Raw genomic sequence first — 20085 nt, forward strand, 5'->3', positions numbered from 1 at the left:
CCCTGTGGGACCATGTATGGGCGCCTTAACAGTTCAAAAGATCTCTAATGCTGTGTACACATGGTGAGATTCCCTTGCTACTAGATTCGAGTGCTATGCAATCTTTGCAAACTCCGTACTATCTATATACAATTCATGCTATCTACATACAATCTGCACTATAGTCATTGCAGCCCTGTCTATCTGGGTTTCCAGTTGTGCTGCCACGGGAGCACGCATCGGGATCGCAAGGTAAAAAACCTGTGCAATCTGCATGCGATCCCGATGCGATTTTGACTATATAGTCAAAATCTCATGCTGATTATACCCGTATGTAGTAGTAGTACGTTTATTTATAAGGCGCCACAAAAAGTGTCCGCAGCGCCGTACATAGCAAACAAAAAAACAAATTACAAGGTAACGTACAGGGTGTGTTGATAAAATAAACCATTAATAGGGGTATAGCTGGTAGAACTAAAATCGGCATCAGTTCAGAAGTAGGTGTCGATCCTGATGTGATTTGACTGTATAGTCATGCAGCCTGCAGATAGGCTCCTATGCAGCCACCCACGCATTTACAGCCTCCTTGCGGCAAAGCAGTTCCCGCTTAATTGGACCGGCTTGGCCATTGTGTGTGCCCCAGCCTTAACCAGTGCACGAAACTGCAACCACAGAGTGTCAAGTCCTGGCCTCAATTAGGCCCATATAAAAAAAAGCAGTACTGTTTAGTACTAAGAGAAATAAATGTCCCACTTCACACTTCCATAGACAACCCTGAGTAAAAGCAAACCTTGCCATTTACTTCACAATAAAGTTATCCTGACAGGACATAAAAAGAGAATCTTCAAAATGTGTTCAAATTAAAAGTACAAAGTGTAACAAAGGATAATCTCTCTAGATCAGATTTCATGTTCAAAAGGTTTAACACAGTGAAGGTAGTGTCTTAAAGAAGACATAAAGAGGTGTAGAAACATATATTCTAAAAGATACCAGTACTACAATTTCCATTGGTGCTCCAGTTACCAATACTGTGAGAGAAGATAAAGCACAAAGTAGCATGAGGAAGATTAATGAAATACCTGTACAGATATAAGCATGTGAGAAATTCTGACAAGCCTAGGTATGTAATCAGTGCTATCACCAATATATACTCAGACACTGGAAGCATCTTGTATGGAAAGGTCAGAATTATACCTGTGAGTCCATTCTTGCTGGTGTTCAGTAAAGCAGCTCGCTTAATGCTTACAGCATGCCCTACTATCCTTGAGGTACATTCTTCGCTATCGTTGTCTTGAAAATGTATTCGCCTTGGCTGGAAACACTGTAGTCGATGTAACCGAATATTGCTTAGGATCTCTGACAGAGACAGTCTGTTTGCACAATGTTTATCGGAAGCATTGGTCCATGAGATATCAGGAGGGGAATGTGCAATTTGGGAAGAGCTTGAAAAATTAGACAACATTTCAGGGTCAAGTTGCTCTAGAACGGGGTCATGTTCTGTGGATAGTCGGTCCATTATAACCCTAAAACACAAAACAAAAATGGGTCATTGCTTTTCAATGACATGGAGTTACATAGTCTGATGCAACTGATCTCAACAACTCAAAGATATTCTTAACCCTTTGAGTGCCAAGGGAATTTGTCAAAATAGGTGTGAAATTTGCCAAGGAAACATTCTTTTTCAACATAATGACCTGTAATGTTTACCTTATATAGGAAATAAATAAATATATATATCTATCTATATTTTTTTTTTTACGCAATCATTTTTATTTATATAACAAATGTGAGCAATGCTGGCATTTTAAGTGGATATTTGGCGCATTTCTCACAGAGATGTTGGCACTCAAAGGGTTAAAAAAATAAAAGAAGAAGTCATGCGTAATATTAGGCAAGTGGAACATTCATTTTTTAGACTATACTAAAACAAAAAGAGTGCACATCCACCCTAAGGTGCCCATACACGTTACAATTATTGTATACAATATTGCATCTCATCCCATCTCGGTTTTGCGATGAGATGAGAGCTACTACAAAAAGTATGTGCTGCACATACTTTTTGTACTAGATCTCATCGCAAAACCGAGATGCGATGAGATGCGATATTGTATACAATAATTGTAACGTTTTTGGGCACCTTTAGGCAGATGAAAGCAAAAACTAAATATTTTTTACCTTCCACCTCGGCCCAGTCGTCTCCTTGCAAATCCTATGCACCGTCTGGGGACTGTGAGTGTGGTGAGGCAATGCTTATACCGAAGCCTAGTCAGTCCTGATAAACCTGGGCTTTCCAAAGGATCGTTGATTTGGTCCAAACGTGGCTACATAAAATAAACAGTAAGCATGAATACTTTTGTTTTATAACATTCAAGCATTTAACATTTGACACAAGAGATTATTTTTTACACGAATACTTAAATTTCAGCATCTCAATGAAAGTTCCAAATACAACGAACAGGTTTCATTTAAAAATCCTGGATATGGCAGTTTTAAAATTTTTAAATCTGAACAATAAACTGTATCAAACGTCTTCCACAAGAGTAGTTTTTGATTCACCTAGCACCAAGCGACGTGCCTCAAAGATGGGACACACCAAAACAGTGGCGTCAAACTCCTGGCCCTTCAGCTGTTGTGGAACTACATGTCCCAGCATGCCCTGCCAGTTTTAGCAATGGAGGGCCATGAGCTTGACACCACTGCTCTAAAATGTTTGGCTGTCAATACAATTTTCTGCACAATTCATTAATATTTATATACATTACATTATCTGCTCCCCCTCCCCCCTTGTTTTCTTCACAAAACCAGTTTTTAGAATGGTTAAAGCCATGAAATTAATTTTTGAAGCACTCTGTAAAGATTGTGCAAACTTCCTGCTGGCTGTGAAAGATATTTTTATATGTGCGACCAAAGCAGCTCTCATTTTTTTCAAGAACTATTCATGGCTTTAAGATAAAATAATCTGTACATGAAATAGGATGTTATGGGCTTATTCTGGTTTAAGAGCAAAACGAGAAAATAGGATTTTGGTACCTACCGGTAAATCCGTTTCTCTGAATCCGCAGGGGCCACTGGAGTACAATACAATGGGTATAGAGGTGTGGCTAGTGGGAGCTGGGCACTTCTAAATTTAAGAATGTGAGCTTCCTCCCGCCTCTACTACCCACAATCCCCCAGTTAGGAAAATGTAGACCGAGAGGAGATGGGAAGTGAGAGGAACTAGAAACTCGTACATGTCAATGGAATAAAACTGACAGGTGACGAAGAGCAGGGAGGGCGTCCAGTGGCCCCTGCGGATTCAGAGAAACGGATTTACCGGTAGGTACCAAAATCCTATTTTCTCTTTCATCCAGCAGGGGCCACTGGAGTACAATACAATGGGGAGGTTCCAAAGATATCCCCTCGGGAGGGACAGCTCTGAGGAGCCTGCAACATCCAATGGCCAAACTGAACAGCCAAAGAATCCAAATTGTGGAAACTTTTATAACTGTGCAAAATTAATAGCAAACTGCCCTATGGCAAGGGCGCAACAAAAGAAGCATGTATTGCTGCCCCTGACGAACCTACTGATGAAGTGCAATAGGCAGAAACAGAAAGAGGCAGTGTTTTTCAGCATTGATATAAACCTGCTGTAGGGCAAGCTGAAGCCACCCTGCCAACATCTGTCTGGAAGATAGTCAACATGACGTTCTGGACCAAAAGGAGGCAAACAGTCTAATGTAAAGATGTTGGTGTAAGCATGGACAACCTTCAGTGCAGAAGCACTACCAGAAGTATTCAACAACGAAGGAACCAGAATTGGTTGATTGTCATGAAATGTCAAAACTCCTTTTGCGCGAAAGGGTGCCTACATACGTAGTTCGACCTGAAGGTCAAGATCATCACATACAGGACTGCACAGGACAGAGCTCCCAGTTCTGAAACACGCAAAACTGAGGCCAAGGCTAGAAGTATAACCCTTCTCCAAGAGAAGCATTTCAAGCCAACCCTCTGTTGATTGTAAAGTGAGAAAACCAGGTAAGTATTCCCTAAAATAGAAGAAGGAATGAAAGGAGGATGGACTAGAATGATTTCCAGTAGAAAAGACTACAATTTTAACAAAAAGGTCAGCCTTTCCTGGATCAAATAGAGACAAGTGAAATCCTTAAGGGAAAGGATCCCAGAGTAAAGCCCCCCTCGAAACCTGCCTGCAAGAACAGCAAAAGGTGAGGTAAGGAGACTTAGAAGGAAGAACCTTTGATCCAAATCCCAAGTCCCATAGGACTTCCAAATCCGTTGGTACTGGCCAGCCGAAATAGTGTATCTAGCACTCAACCCTATGAGAATGACAGAATCCGGAAGTTATCTACCAATAGGGCAGCGGTTGTAACAAATTCTGATGTAAATTACGGACTAATGGACCCCTATAAAGAGGGACTGGACCTAGAGTCAGAGGACATGGGTCTTCCGCCCAAAGCCAGTGTAGGCTGGATAAACAGCTACTCCACGATGAAAGTGGTGTCACTGGAATTGTCAAACGGATTCTCATTTCTGCCACTTGAGAAACAAACTAAGGAGTGGAAGGGAAGGAAAGAGATATTTCATCCCAGTTAGCCAGGGAAAGGCTTGCGCAGCACCAACTGCTGCTTAATTCCCCGGTCTGAACACATGCCTCATCAGATGATGAATGTGCCATGACGCCAGAAGATCTTCCCCATGGGGCAGAGGACACACTCCGTAAGGAACTGACCCTCTGAAGGATGAGTCTTCTATATACACGACTACGGATTCACTATAGGACCTGACCTGGTGATCATCTAGCTCATGCTATTGAAGATAGCATGAATGTCAACACGTGTTGGTAGTAGGCTTTTGGGAATAGACTACCCCTACTGAAGGAGAAGGACTGGTGCACCACAGTCTTGAATCTGTGGCCAAGCGAATCCAATTCCACCGTGCAATTCACCTGTAATGGTGTCTGACCGTTGAGGATAGATGATCCTGTGGAAATGGTCTGGAGTGAACAATGTTCCCAAAAGGCATTCACACCTTGTAAAATCAAACCCAGGCCGCTGAGCATTAGCTCAGTACCCTTTACAGCGTGGCCATGGCCCCTGGGTCACCTATGGATACATAAATGCATGGACATCCTTGTTAGCCTCAGAACCTGTCGGAACAGGTACCGAATATTCTGGACCATGACTTCCGGAAAAAGGATCTCCTCCTTTCCAGACTTGGCTCTGAGTCTAGAAGTCCGCCACCCAAAACATTGGGTGTGTCGCCAGAAGAGGAGACTATGCCAAGAGCACTGATCTGAACATTACAAAACAAATGAACTATGCCGTGAAGATCGATAAAAAGAACCATGGTGATCCCCTTGCTCTTTATAAGCGCCATTAACACCAATAGTACTCTCGAAAAGGATCTTGGATTTTATAACAAGTCAACTGTCAGAACCCTATTTGAAAGGAACTTGACAGGTTATATAGTGTAGTAATATGCGAGGTTCCCTACAGGGAACATAATGACAGGCGTCCTTGATATCCAGGACCACAAAGTATTAGGAAAAGAATAAACAGCAAATGAATGCTGCCCCAGGTGGCATCCGGACTCGTAACCTCGGCATTGAGGAATAGATACTGTCTGTTTACAGAGAGGACATCCCTGAATGGACTCCAAGTGGAACTGCTGGTACAAGACCTAATACTGTATATGAGGAACTTGAAGTTTTGAATAAGGTCCAGTCCTGAGCCCACGAAAGAGTCATAAAACCAATTTCTTTGTGGTGAACCGGAACTGATACCACCACCTGAGAGACCAGCAGTAATAATTGTTTCAGGTGACATATAGGAATAATGTCACACCCTGACGGAGCCAATAATGTATGCCTGAGGTAACCTAGTGAAGATGGAAAGACTGCAGGTACTCCCTGTTGAGCTACCAACAGGTCAGTATAGAGAGGTCTCGTGTACCCCGTGGTTACGTGGTATATATGGGCTTGAGAACCAAATCAAGTTCACGGTTTGAGGGATCCTTTAGGGAAGGAGCACTCAGGGACTACAAAGTAGTAACGTTCCCGAGCGGGATCCGAACACAAGGAGCTGCACAAGGCATGCTGTGGTCTTAACCACTAGGCCAATAGGGCTACTGTGCTATAGTAGATGCAAACTGTTCTAGATCGAAGAAAAGAAAAACACCACCACTGGCATGTGTTGTTTTCCTAAAAGACGAACTCCTGTGGTCAGAAGCTGTTCCCTATGGCAAATAGAAAACCTGCCGGATGGAAGGCTTAGGGCTGTATGTGTAAGAACAGCATTCCCAGGGATCTGAACTACACTCTTCATAAGCATTGATATCTATAGTGAATGGTCATTCATAGGATAGACACTAGTCTGTATTCAAACCTATGACCTTGCGCTCAGCGGACCAGACGTCTATCCCCCCAGGCCACAGCCTGGGCTTTGCTGCTACCGGAATAACTGTGTCTATAACCTCTAGGCCACAGAAACCTGTACCTAGAGAGACGTGATGCCCCTGCCGGATAAGAACTACAGCCCCTGTTATTCTGTAACCATGCCCACCCCAGCTGTCAAGCTAAGTGATTGGGCAGTGGAGAATGGGCTTATCCAGTGTGCTGTGACTATAAAGTCAGATGTGGGCATTATCCCATCCAGAGGGCGAACACACCATTGCCCCTTGTAAGCCCGATTGCTCTACTAGTAGGCTACAATGGCTTCTCTAAACTGGATTACCCAGAGCAAACACACAAACCCCGCAAAGCCAGAGCCACGGTGGGAAAACCCATGTGCTGCGAGGCAGCAATGCTAAACCTCACACCATCCGCGCTGTCCTTGCTAAAAGCTTACCCTATGGTGTATCAGTTTGACCAAGACTCACATAGGATGGGCTTGTAGTCAGGCTAATATATGTTACTGTAGCCTGCACCTGGAATAGCTTGTGAGAAGCTAAAGTGGAATTTATTTATTTAATTTCCACACACACTCATACAGCCACAGAACTGAAAAGGCAGTGCAAAGTGAAAGCACTTTTCTGTAACCCTGTGTTAACTGGCTCTGGTGCTCAGTGTGACAGGGAGGGGCCAGAGACCAAATTGTACACTTCCCCACAAGTGTTTGTACTGTACATTTGAGTTACAACAATACATAACGCCTTATTGCAATAAGTAGACAATGCTGCACTGTACACATATCATTAAGCCTGGCAGGAGCACTTGCATGTAATGCAGCTCCGGTCCCAGACAAACATGCCGCCTTCTGCTCTGTCCCAGGAGAGGGACAGTGTGATAGCTGCTGCAATGAATATAATCACCCTGCTGTGAAGCAGTTAGTCGGCGCGCAGGCAATTGCAGCAGCTCTTCCCACCCTGCCTCCCTCCCGTCCGCGGTCCGCTCTGAGTCACCAAAATGGCGGCCCTCCATTCAGCAAAATGTAGCTACAATGAACGCAGCATGGCCCACCCGACAGCCACCAATGGCAGTCCGGCAGATCCCGCCCTAATAACGCTTCCCAGAGCGTCCGGCAGATCCCGCACTAATAACGCTTCCCAGAGCGGTAACTCACTGCCTGTGCCTGTAATACAGAGCACCCGGCGGCGGACGCGATGTCGGCATCAAGCAGACACCCTGCAGTAGCATGGCGGGTGGTGCTGCGATAGAAGGGAGAGACCCAAGGCATGGACGGGAGGGAGGGAGAAGGGGAACCCCAATAGACTGTACTCACAGTTAGGAGTCTTCATCTGCGTGGCGGGTATGACAGCCCCTTTGGTGAGGGTCCGCAGGCACCCAGGCGTCTTCAGGTTAGTGGGTATGACAGCCCCTTTTGGTGAGGGTCTGCAGGCACCCGGGAGACTTCAGGTTAGTGGGTATGACAGCCCCTTTTGTGAGGGTCTGCAGGCACCCAGGTTAGTGGGTATGACAGCCCCTTTGGTGAGGGTCTGCAGGCACCCAGGAGCGTGCTCCCAATCAGGTCTCCAGTCACATAGTGGGTATGACAGCCCCCTTGGTGAGGGGCTGCAGGTACCCAGAAGTCAGGGCAGGTACTTTTAATGGAAGTCCTGACTGACATTAATCCTGAAGATTTTAGGGCCTTAAAAAAAATAATATTAAAAATTAAAAAATTAAAAATTCGGACCCCTACTCTTGAGTGAGTGGGGAAGGGATAATGAAAGTTAAATAAAAGTCAAAAGAAACGAAAAGGAAGAAAAGAAAATAAGATAAATAAGTGGAAAACTGGAGCAAGGTCCAGCATGACCAGCTCCCTAGGGCACATTTTTCTAACTGGGGGATTGTGGGTAGTAGAGGCGGGAGGAAGCTCACATTCTTAAATTTAGAAGTGCCCAGCTCCCACTAGCCACACCTCTATACCCATTGTATTGTACTCCAGTGGCCCCTGCTGGATGAAAGAGAAAAGCAAATCACTCTATCCCTGTATAAAACATGTTGAATTCAAAACAAATCATTATTTTTTTCCCCTTTCGGGATAAAAACTGACTGCTTCTGAATGTTACCCAGAAATGCGGGACAGGGTTATTTTTATAATGCAATTTAGAATGGAGTCTGGACAAGCCACTACCACATTTTAATCCCCTCACATGCATGGCAACATTATTTTGCCTCGCCCCCCTCCCAGTTAGGTTTATTTTTCAGAAAAATGACAAAACCCAACGTTTCGGTTGTAAAAAATAGATCACTAAAACTGGGCAGACGCCTTGGAACTGCAACAATGCCTACATTTTGTACACTATTTCTACCATTGTATCTGTAAACAATCTGAGGAAGGTAGGAATTTCCTAATAATCATTTTGAGGGAAATAAAACAGAAGAAACCCAGCAATGTGTCTTACGGCATAATACTGGCATCCAGTTCTTCTCCTGAAGGCAAAGGGCCCATCAGGGTCGTTCTCTTCTTCTAGCTCAGACACTGGAGAGGGTACCTGAAACAGGAAAATAATTAATTAAACAGTCCCTTCTCTTAACAGCCCTCTTGTTATTTAATGCAGTCTTAAAACTAACCTGTGGAAACTCTTCATCGTCAGAGCTCTGGAAGTCATATTGTTTGATATCACTCTTGTTAATTACTGGCAATGGCTCAGAGGCTGGCTGAGGAGTGACTACTGGGTCTGCTTTTGGCTTCTTTGGGTACTTCTTTTTTAGCCGGACTATTTCAAAAACTTCTTCTTTCACAGACGGGTGGTGTATTGTCTGCAAATAACATGTACAGGGGTTTACATCAGTCGGTAACACAAGTGTACTGCAGGCGGTATCCTAGGTTAGAACTCCAGGAGGGAGGGCCTGTGCATGTCCTACCTTCACTTTGCATTCAGGAACTCTGTGATGTTTCCCGTTGTGAAGAGATGTTGGTATGGTATGGCTCTCCTTCTCAACTTTTGCAACTTTAATTTCATTCAAAATTTCACCTCCAAAATCACCCATATTGTACCTGTAATAAAAAAATAAGTTAATGAAGCTGGACTGTCTTGGCTGCATACAATTGTCAATATATGACACTGATCTAAATAAGTACCATTACAGGGCAGCTAGGTGGGTACACTTATAATTCAGGTTCCAGGATTCTTATCTTACCTCTTCTCTACAACTTCCAGCGTTAAATGCAACAGTTCCCGCTTTGTCTTTTCTCTTCTTTTGATCATTTCCAAAATGGTTATGGCTCTACTGAACTCCCTTCTTAACTTTAACATTTTCTCATAAGAAGCTTCGTCATTCTTGCGATTCTGCAGGGATTACAGAAAAAAAGAACAAACTGCTCATGAAATCATATAATACAACAATGGTGGCAGGGTGGTTCAGATCGGTGCAATTGTAGAAAGATATAGAGTACATGGCATTACACTAATCGGCCAGGACATAATGTGTATGAGAACTTTACCTTTCGTGTTTGCATCTTTTCAGTTCTACGCCGGAATGCCACATATGGATCGCTGTTTGTAGTCCCGTCGCGTTTCTCTTGTTTGATTAGGGGAATGAGGGAGGGCCCCCTGCAGTTTTTCCGTTTTCTTACCCAGTAGTCATACACAGATTTGATAAGGTAATCATCCTCATTTAGCAGCAACTTTGCTTCCTGAAGAGTGACCAGCTGTAATAAAGCATAGAGGAGTGTTCAGGGATATTTGCTGCCAATAATTAAGTATTACAACATATAGAGGTGTAAGCATCCTAGCCTGCACCATAGTGTGTTGTATTACACGTTTACAATGGTATTACTGCAAATGTATGTTAGGTGAATAACTACAGTATCAGACCGTAAGCAGGGACTGGGAATGGGCAGGTATACATAAAAACCTCTACATCCTTGTACAGTGCTGTACAATATATTGGCATTATATGAAAAACAATATTATATATAACAACTTACCTGGTCCCCTGGTGGTGCCCCGATGGTCCCCTGGCAGCCATGGCGGCCTTCAGGATCCTGTTCAGCAGTCCCAGAGGTGCACTGCGTGAGTGACGTCACCGGCGTGACCGTGCAATACACCCCTGGGACCGAAGTTGCCGCTGTAGAGGATCCTGAAGCCAGCCGTGGAACGTGGTAAGTATCAAAAAGGGAGGGGGGGGGGATTGAGAAAAAAAAATCATGTTTTTTTGGAATATTTCGCTTTCTCGATAAGGGACACTTATAACCTGTACCTACTGTACAAAGACTGGAAAGAGACCTTGAACCAGTCTATTGCAATTATTGTTGCTGGGAATTAGTTTCTTCTGTCAAGTTTTTTGGACGTATTTAAGTATACAAATAGTGCACCAATAAAAGAGCCTGAGCTTTCCCAGTAGTTATTTCAGTGAAGGACATCCAGACACACTATGCCTCCAGCATACAAAAGGGCTGCAGTCTATTCTAATAAATGACCACCTCGCATTACAATAGTCACTTGCTCCAAAATCCCCCACACAAGCAGGAAACCACCCACTTGCCGTTAAGAGTCTCCTGACCTACATGTACTCCAAAACAGCCCACATACCACTCAGGCCTTTATATATGCTCCTCACACATCACTTAGACCTCCACAAATGTACCCCAATATAACACAAGACTTTACTTTAATCTGGAACCCGAAGCTGAAGAAAGGAGAGCAGTGGTGCAGAATACACTGCACTCCCTTCTCTGCAAATAGGATGTGCACTTCCTTCGGTGCACAGAGGAAAACCCATGTCGTGGAAGAAGCTCGGACTAGATCTCCTCTGTGCACTTCTTTCAGTGCACAGAGGAAAACCCATGTTGTGGAAGAAGCCCGGACTAGATCTCCTGTTCAGTTACGTTCTCTTATCTAGTAGGAAAGCAGGTAAGGAGAACATCGCTGGCACTCAGCGACAAAGTCTCACCAAGCTTCCTGTTGCCCACCACTGGGTTATTCAGAGTGTGACCATTTAATGCTTAGAAAGTTTAAAGCTCATCCGTATAGAACAAGAGTATATTGGCCAACATGTCAAATATAAAAGCATTAACCTTACTCAGAAAAATGTTAGAGCAGTAGAACTATACCGATCATTAATACATATTATTAGTGTATGGTAGAGGCACCACCTAGTTGGGACTCTTTGCTTATCCAATTAGCCTTTGCATTGGCTCAAATTTTTATAAGCTATGACTAAAAATGCCAAAATATAGTTTGCCATGGCTATGCAGGCGTTTCATCATATGTGCTGTAACCGCGCACAGCATACTGTCTCAGCGTACACACTCTTAGTTCCGGACTGAAATGTACATTGTATCACACAACCCCGTTTAATATAGGTTTGGGATTTAATCTGATGTATAGGGCATTTATTGAAGGTCTCCTCTTTTTTTGTGGTTCAGAAGGTTGTTTAATGTAATGTCCGCACTTCATAGACCCTTACATTTCTGATATCTATGACAGCAACTTGAATCGTAAATTAACTACACTATAAAAGGCAAGCCACAAAAGTATGCAATATGTTTGGGTTTTAATTTTCCTCAATAGTGTATTGAGCATACAATTAATGTTCAGCATATACTATTTCGTGCGCATGTACTTCTGCCCAAATAATTCCTGTATGGCCTCCAGGAGTGTGTTGCAATGAACTGAGGCATGTCTGTGTAACCGTGGAAAATCTATCAACATCAGTGAACACTGAGTCAGAGTCTCAATATTTGAAAGTTAACTGATCACAGGGAAACAATTAGTTTACTGCATCTACCACTAACCTAGCCCTTTGACTGCCAATGTTTGAATGCCTCGCTCACAACTACTTTTCTTTTTGGGTGCAATATTTAACTAAGCTTCAGTTAATGGACTTCAGATCATTGCTGGCAATAACTATAGTGAATCATATTTCCCGACTACGGCCCTGGCATTTTTAGCAAATATTTTGAACATCCCTCACAGCACTCAAAGAGTTAAAGGTTAAAGATGGAAAACAGAATCGCCGTCAAGAAGAAACGATCCCCCAACAGCAATTGCTTATGTAGCTAGAACATCTTAAACAATTGTTAAAATCTACAGTCAATAGTTTACATACCTGATTAGAGCTGGCCTTTTCCAACCTGTCAATCATAATTTCAAACTGCAGTGGTTTTAATTCCATTTTCCTGTTGAGTCGGTTAAGCAAAGTCTCATCTTCAGAGTCCATATCATAATCTGGCTGCTCATTGTCTAGATTAAACGCTGAAAATGAACACAAATAAAAAATTTATTGAATAGTAAACAAAAATGCATCAATAACAAAGAAAAAAATCCATAAAACAAACAAGATCATAATAGGTTTGTAAAACAGAAAAAGAAAATGGTCTATATGTGTGAACTCAACCCTCCCACAGAAATGTGTCTCTGGGGTATTCAATTATTACAGTTTTTTTGCCAGGTGAAAAAACATCAATGATTCGCCAATCAGTGTTCAATAACGGGAGTTTTTTGCCTGAACACGTAAATTTGCAGCAAACTTGCAGATCCACATGGTTTTAGCTGGTGCTGGAATTTTCGTCCAACTGAAAAACGGCACTGAGATGGATTAGAGGGAATTGAATTTTGCCCTAAAAACGTTGAAAATTGGTAATTTTTCACCGGGCAAAAAAAATCCTGCAGATTGAATATCTTTGTAGTTAGAGGGTCTAGAAAAGCGGTTTGTGTCTATAAACACTTGTCCTGCCTTTCATAGAAGGGCAGTTAGTAAGCATGGTTATTTATTTAGCATGTTTCTGTTCCCAAAAAATGTTCTTAACTCATACTCAGTTTCATTGTTCACGGTTCATTGTTTCTGTACTGGATTACATTTATTCTATCTGTTAAGCACCTTGAGTCCAATTGTAGAAAGAGGGCTGTATAAATAAATTATTATAATTGCCGGGATGGTCTTACTTGAAGACAAGGTACAGTATATTGGCTTTAAAATTTGTAGTTAGTAAAGAACTAGCCCACACTTACACATCTAAATTAATAGGTGTCTGATGGAGTAATTCAATTGTTTCTCCGTTTGGACACCCATTAGACATGGGGGGGCATTTCTTCTCGAAGCTTCCTTAAACATGAGAAGTAATATGTTCAGGGTCTGTGGTTTGGGAACCCAACGGTAGGCTGTGTACTGCTAAACACTGTCAACACTAATGGGTGCCAACAGTTAACATGTTCAGTTGAGCATGCATTCTTATACCCCTTTCAGACCGCAAATGCCGGGTCACACCGTGTCTGTCCCAGGAGTGACCCGGCATTTGCGGTCTGTAAGCTCCTCGTCCGACCCGGCTTATTGCCGGGTCGCTGATGTACCCCGGGACAGGGCATAGGCGCAGCACATCATCAGGGGGTGGAGGAGGAGACATCAGCGCTTGGAGTTGACAGTGATGCTTCCTCTATAGTGTAAATGGGACCCGGGTCAGAGCCGTGTCCAACCCTGGTCATGACCAGGGTTGAAATCCCAGGTTGCTCAACCTGGGGTGGCGCTTCCACGCCGCACCTTGACCCGTCACGTTGGTGACGTAATAACCCGGCAATGACTCGGGTTGAGAGTGCGGTCTGAAAGGGGTATTAGACAAGAGGGGCAGAACAAACTACTGAATCACTCTCAGTGAGTAAAAGTGTTTAAGTTCCTCAATTATATTTTTATTGTACAACCTGACAGGGAAGTTGGACAACAATAGTCTCAGTATATAAGGTGGAAGGGGAGCGCAGGGAGCAAAAAGTTAATTCAAACCATAAAGAGTGATGTTTGTAAAAAAAAAAAAAAATGTATTGAAGGCCAAGCTTCCTGTTCTACGGGGCAGGTGGTTCATCCAGCTCCAAGAAACTGATACAACTTGTATGGTTGATAGAATGCCAACAAGGACACGGCACCACTTCAACAGATGAACTTACGCTGAATGTGAATGAACTGCTTGGGTTGTTTATATTCTCCTTTGTACAGGCGACTGTAATAGAGAACATTGCTTTCGGCTTCAGGAACGGGAATAACCATGCTTTCTTTCTTTTCTCTAAAAACTTGCTGCGCAGAGATTGCTCGTTGTAAGTGATGTTCCTGCAAATGAAGAGAGACAGGCAATTGCAGCAATGCTGTATAAAGGGCAATAAAAGCAACTTCATTTTTCATTTATCCCAATTCACAGTCCTGACAAAGCAAGAAATCAGTACATGAAAGTATATCACACATCTTTATATCGTGAGATAACTATTACAGATCAATAGAGCATTGGGAAGTTCCTGTAACGGAGGTACGGACATGCGTCACACAAAACATGGCTGGCATAAATTGTACACCTAATTTGGCCTCATTCAGGCCTAGAGATTGCATTACCACATTTACAAGTTTCCTCTGATGACCTGCAATATTCTGGCATGCCTCCATACTAGTTGCTGTAGATGTAGAACTTATAAAATGCTATGCAGAAAATAAAAATTAATAAAAAAGTAATACGACAGAGGTTGGTATTTAATTGTTATATCATACCCAATCTCATTATGGCCGGGTATGGTGCAAATAGCGGCTAAACCCTACCAAACTAATGTGCGGGATTAAAAAAGTCCTGTTTAAGAACTCAAACCAGTGACTTTTTCATGCATTTCAGTTCGGCACCTCTAGGAAAAGTGAGCTGAAAAAAAAAAAAGACACAAATAGCTTCAACATCCAGGACCTTAAGGGTGAGATTCAAATGTTTTGCGCACCCTCTGCAGGATGTCTATACGAATAGGCCCTAGACAGAGCAATTCAATTGTTTTTCCGTTTGGCTACCCATTAATATAGACGTTCCTAAAAGCACTGTGATTAGTCATGCAAAGAATCTAAACCCATCTAAAAGTAGTGGCTAGGGTTTCGAGCACCCATACTCCATACTTTGCACACATTTTCTAGCACCTCAAGAGTCTACAAGAAGAAAATATTTTCCCCACATCTAAACAAAACAATTGGATTGCATTATTTTGCACTCCATAGAGGAAACTGTAAAGCAAAACTATTGTATCACCGCCTTAGTAGCCTGTTGCAGTCTTGAAAGAGCGGTCACACATTCATGCAGCCACTCTTTAGGTCATTCCAAAAGTTTTCAGTGGGATGGAGAAATAGGTAAAGCAGGGGTAGCCAACTCCAGTCCTCGAGAGCTACCAACAGTTTACATTTTCCAGCTCACCTCACAGGTGCGGAGGTGCACTCATTACTCACCAACACATTTTAAAAGATCCACAGGTGGAGCTAAATACTTCACTTGTGATTCTGTGAGGAGACATGGAAAACGTTAACTGTTGGTAGCTCTCGAGGACTAGAGTTGGCTACCCCTGATATAAAAGGGTCACCAGTCAAAAGGTTGACGTAATCAAAAGTTCAACACAAGCAGCAGGTTGATAAGGAAATAGTGAACACATGAAATGGGTGACATGGAAATGGTTGATCAAAATGACTATGTTTTTGGTCAATTTATAGATTTCAGCACTTGGACCTAAAATGAGTGTACCGCTTTACTCGCCATTCTTCCAGGAAGGTACCTAGCTGCGCTTGGCACACTTTAACGTTCCCAATCTGAGTACACTCAGGTAGTAAAATATGAAAACGTTAAAAAAAACCTCATGTTGAACTTTTCATGTGCCAACCATTGCCTTCCCACATTGACCATTTGCATGTTGCCCTATCGACTGGATACAAAGGAGTGGAGGAATGGCCTCCAAGCCTTCTAATTTCCTTATCTGAAGACATTGCGTAGTTGACTGGAATCATTCTATATTTTTATTGGAAGGACATCCTAATTGTAATACGGCCTACACACATGGCGATATTAAGGCATTTTGTAAGCGACTTTGCTTAGTTTGGCAAAGTCGCTTAGAAAATGCCCCCACATCGGTGTGTGTGTGTGTGGGGACTATAGTGACAGCAATGCGCGTCCCCGTGCGTCGTTGTCGCTGGCCGAGATTGATGAACAGTGTCCATCAATATCGGCAGGGTTCTCTCACCGGAGAACACTGGCGCTGTCCGCTTAGCACACAGAGTTGACAGCTCGCTCTGTGTGTGGGCTGTCAGCTCTGTGTGCTGAGCAACCGAGGAGCAGAATGGCCCGATCTAGCACAGCTAGGTCGCCCTACACACATCGGCATGTGTGTAGGGCCCATAACAAAGGTCTCTGCTGTTCTATATTGTCTCCACTTAAATTCTAAACCAACACTAGGTATAAAATAGTTTTATTTTTTCTCCCCTAAAAAAAACTTTCTTTTTCAAAGAACATTTTCTTAGTGTGCAGGTCACATAAAAGGGCAGAATTCTCCTGATGCGATTGTGACCAAGTGATCTTTATATTATTAACAGAAGTTCATGCAAATTATGCAGCACTTTACAGGGAATATTTCAGTTATTCACATCAGTCCCATCAGTGGAGCACTGAGCAGCCAACTAATAAAGCAGTATGTTTTCAGAATAGAGGAAAAAACGCTCACACACACGGGGAACAAACACTCTCCAAACTCCCACTGATGGGCTTCAAAACATCGCAAATGCCTGGTCGCTCTGGGATGGATGGATGGAGAGCACTGCACTTTTTGTGTTTCCAGCTACACGCCCTGATGAAAAGACTTCGGTCTTGAAACGTAGGCAATGGCTATTTGAAAATAAAAAATTGCACTTTTGTAACCTTCTGCCGTCGGAGTGCCGCCTGCTTATTGGAGCTGATTCGCCAGCCACAATAGGACAGTATGTATGTATGTATGTATGTATGTATGTATGTGTATATATATATATATATATATATATATAAATAAACTTTTGCTACAAGCGGACTTACTAGTTAAAGGGCATACAAAATCATACATACATTCATGTATAAAGAAAATCCATGTCAGGCTGGCATTAAAGAAGTACATTCTATAAAATTATATGAAGAAGCTGGTTGGTTTCTAGGGGCAACTGATCTATATATGGGATCTGAGAGATATATATATTTATGTATATGGATTCATACTGCGTCTTCCCTCTCAGGTTCATTTTAGACTTTCTAAACTTTAGAAAGGTTTCTACTGCATCCAGCCCTTCATGTACTGGCTGCATGTAGGTGAGCTAGCCAAGAAGGCAAAGTACCCAGGTCTTTGTATTTTTCTTCATAGCAGCAATCTAATCAGCGGCTCCTGACTGATTATCACCCTGAACTGCCACCATGAACCCCACCCCCCACAGCAGATGCTGCACTAATCTTTTTTTGCTACTGTGCCTGAGCTACTGCAAATCTCATCCACTGTTCAATTCCTATTGACAAACAGGGGACAGCAGAGACCAGCTCATTTTCATTTAACTGCACAGGCTTTACTTTTCCAAACATTCTCTCCTACCTGTTCAGAAATCTGTATTTCTTTTCCTTTTTTGCAATGTTGCAACCATCCTTTTCAAGGTTTGTCTTTGCAAGCTTCCATACTAGAGGACAATACCTATACGACATATATTGCAGCATTTGTTTCTATGTGGATGAACTATATTTAAAAAATAATTACTATTATAAAATACTATTTATAAACAATAAAATATATTTTTCATTGTGTGAGACAATACCCTACCCTGGAACTCATGCATAGACATTGTAAAGAATATCAGTGGCACTTTTTATATTTTCCTTAATCCACTACTACCCCTTTCACATTGCAAATGCCAGGTCGCACCCGGGGTTTGGACACTGCTCAGCGGCATTTGCCGGGTCGCTGATGTCAGACAGGGGCAGGGTGGAGGCAGCAATTGGAGGTGATGCCATATCCAAGCGCTGACTCTTCCATAGTGAGAACGGGACCTGGGTTACCAGTTCACAATGCACAGCAAACCAGGGTCCGACCCAGGAAATTTGAAAAGGGCCTTTCACATCGCAGCAACCCATGTAAAAAGGGGTATTAGCTATACCCTTTTTACATCAAAATCCCTTGTCGGACGCTGGTCTTTGAACACAGGAGTTTTCAGGGTTGGACCCAGCTTCATACCCCATTTACACAGCACCGTGACCCAGGTCTGCGCCGTTTACACGGAACCTGGGTCAGCCTGCTTTTCCCTATGGATGACATTAAAAATAGGAATTTGGTACCTACCGGTAATTCCGTTTCTCTGAATCCGCAGGGGACACTGGCGATCACTGTGGGTAATTAGAGCTGGCTTGCTGGGAGCTGGCACACTATAACTTTAAGAAGCTGGCTCCTCCCCTCTAATACCCCACAATCCCCAGTTAGGAAAATTGGTAACGAGAGGAGAAGACACCAAGCTACAACCACATACACACATAAATCATGAATACCAAACAATAACTGGCAGGCAACACGAGTTGGGAGGGAGGCCAGTGTCCCCTGCGGATTCAGAGAAACGGAATTACCGGTAGGTACCAAATTCCTATTTTCTCTTACATCCTGCAGGGGACACTGGCGATCACTGTAGGGAGGTTCCAAAGATATCCCCCTGGGCGGGAGAACTCGTGGGAACCTGCAAGACCAAACGACCAAAGTCCGCCGAGGACGAGGCGAATGTGTCAAACTTATAGAACTTGACGAAAGTGTGGGCGGAAGACCAAGTAGCCGCCCTACACAATTGCGAAGTGGAGGCCCCTCGCCTGGCCGCCCAAGAAGTTCCAACCGACCGGGTGGAATGGGCGGTAATGGAAACAGGAGGGATCCTTCCCTCGGCTAAGTATGCCTGCTTAATGGTCAGCTTAATCCAACGGGCAATAGTCTGCTTGGAAGCCGGCCATCTGCGTTTCAACGCGTCATAGAGAACAAAAAGATTATCCGACTTCCTTAAGGATGAAGTCCTGGAAACATAAATGCGAAGGGCCCTTACAACGTCCAGAGAGACAGAACTCTGGTCCGTATCAGGGAATGACGGAATGACGATGGGTTGGTTAACATGGAAAGATGTAACCACCTTCGGCAAGAAAGACGCCTTCGTACGAAGCTCGGCTCTGTCTGAATGAAAGACAAGAAAAGGAGCTTTACACGAGAGAGCCCCAATCTCCGAGACCCGCCTTGCAGAGGCTAGGGCCAAAAGAATAACAGGTCTTCCATGTCAGGAAGTTCAATTCCGCCGACTCCAGAGGCTCAAAAGTCTCAGACTGGAGAAAACGTAAAACCAGATTCAAGTCCCACGGAGGAGTAGGAGGTATAAAGGGCGGCTGAACCCTGGCTACCCCTTGAAAAAATGTCTGAACCTCCGGCAGGAGGGCTAATTTTCTTTGAAAAAGGACGGATAGGGCCGAAACCTGGACCCTTAGTGAACTCAAACGAAGACCTCCCTCTAAACCCGACTGTAGAAAACTGAGCAGTCGAGGCAAACGAAACGACCTGAAGGAAAAACCTCTACCCGAACACCAGCGGCAGTATGACCGCCAAATGCGGTGATAGTGGGCGGCCGAAACCGGCTTGTGGGCCTTCAGCATGGTTGGAATGACTGAGGAAGGGATCCCCTTCTTCCTCAGGACATCGATCTCAATAGCCACGCCGTCAAACGAAGGGGCCAGAGAGCGGGGTGCAAGAAGGGACCCTGCTGCAATAGATCTGGCCTGTCCGGAAGAGTCCAGGGATCGTCCGCGAGAAGGCTCTGGATGTCCGCGAACCACGTCCGTCTGGGCCAAAACGGGGCTATCAATATTGCCTGAGTCTGTTCTCGCCTCAATTTCTTGAGAACTCTTCCGAGAAGAGGGATTGGAGGGAACA

The 20085-nt window shown here is 43.6% G+C and overlaps 1 protein-coding gene across 1 annotated transcript in view; it reads right to left on the minus strand.

Moving 5' to 3' along the window:
• EPC2 (enhancer of polycomb 2) overlaps positions 1-20085 on the minus strand; it is an 82640-nt gene that overhangs the window by 11688 nt on the left and 50867 nt on the right. Inside the window, exons 2-10 of the mRNA XM_083153842.1 lie at positions 14296-14455; positions 12470-12615; positions 9861-10067; positions 9557-9705; positions 9281-9413; positions 8987-9175; positions 8818-8907; positions 2155-2300; positions 1174-1502 (exon numbers count right to left, since the gene is read on the minus strand). Of these exons, the coding sequence (XP_083009968.1) occupies positions 1174-1502; positions 2155-2300; positions 8818-8907; positions 8987-9175; positions 9281-9413; positions 9557-9705; positions 9861-10067; positions 12470-12615; positions 14296-14455 (1549 nt within the window). The remainder of the gene's footprint in view (positions 1-1173; positions 1503-2154; positions 2301-8817; positions 8908-8986; positions 9176-9280; positions 9414-9556; positions 9706-9860; positions 10068-12469; positions 12616-14295; positions 14456-20085) is intronic.

Source organism: Crinia signifera, chromosome 7 (assembly GCF_055691185.1).
Source record: "Crinia signifera chromosome 7, ASM5569118v1, whole genome shotgun sequence".
NCBI classification, from domain to species: domain Eukaryota; kingdom Metazoa; phylum Chordata; class Amphibia; order Anura; family Myobatrachidae; genus Crinia; species Crinia signifera.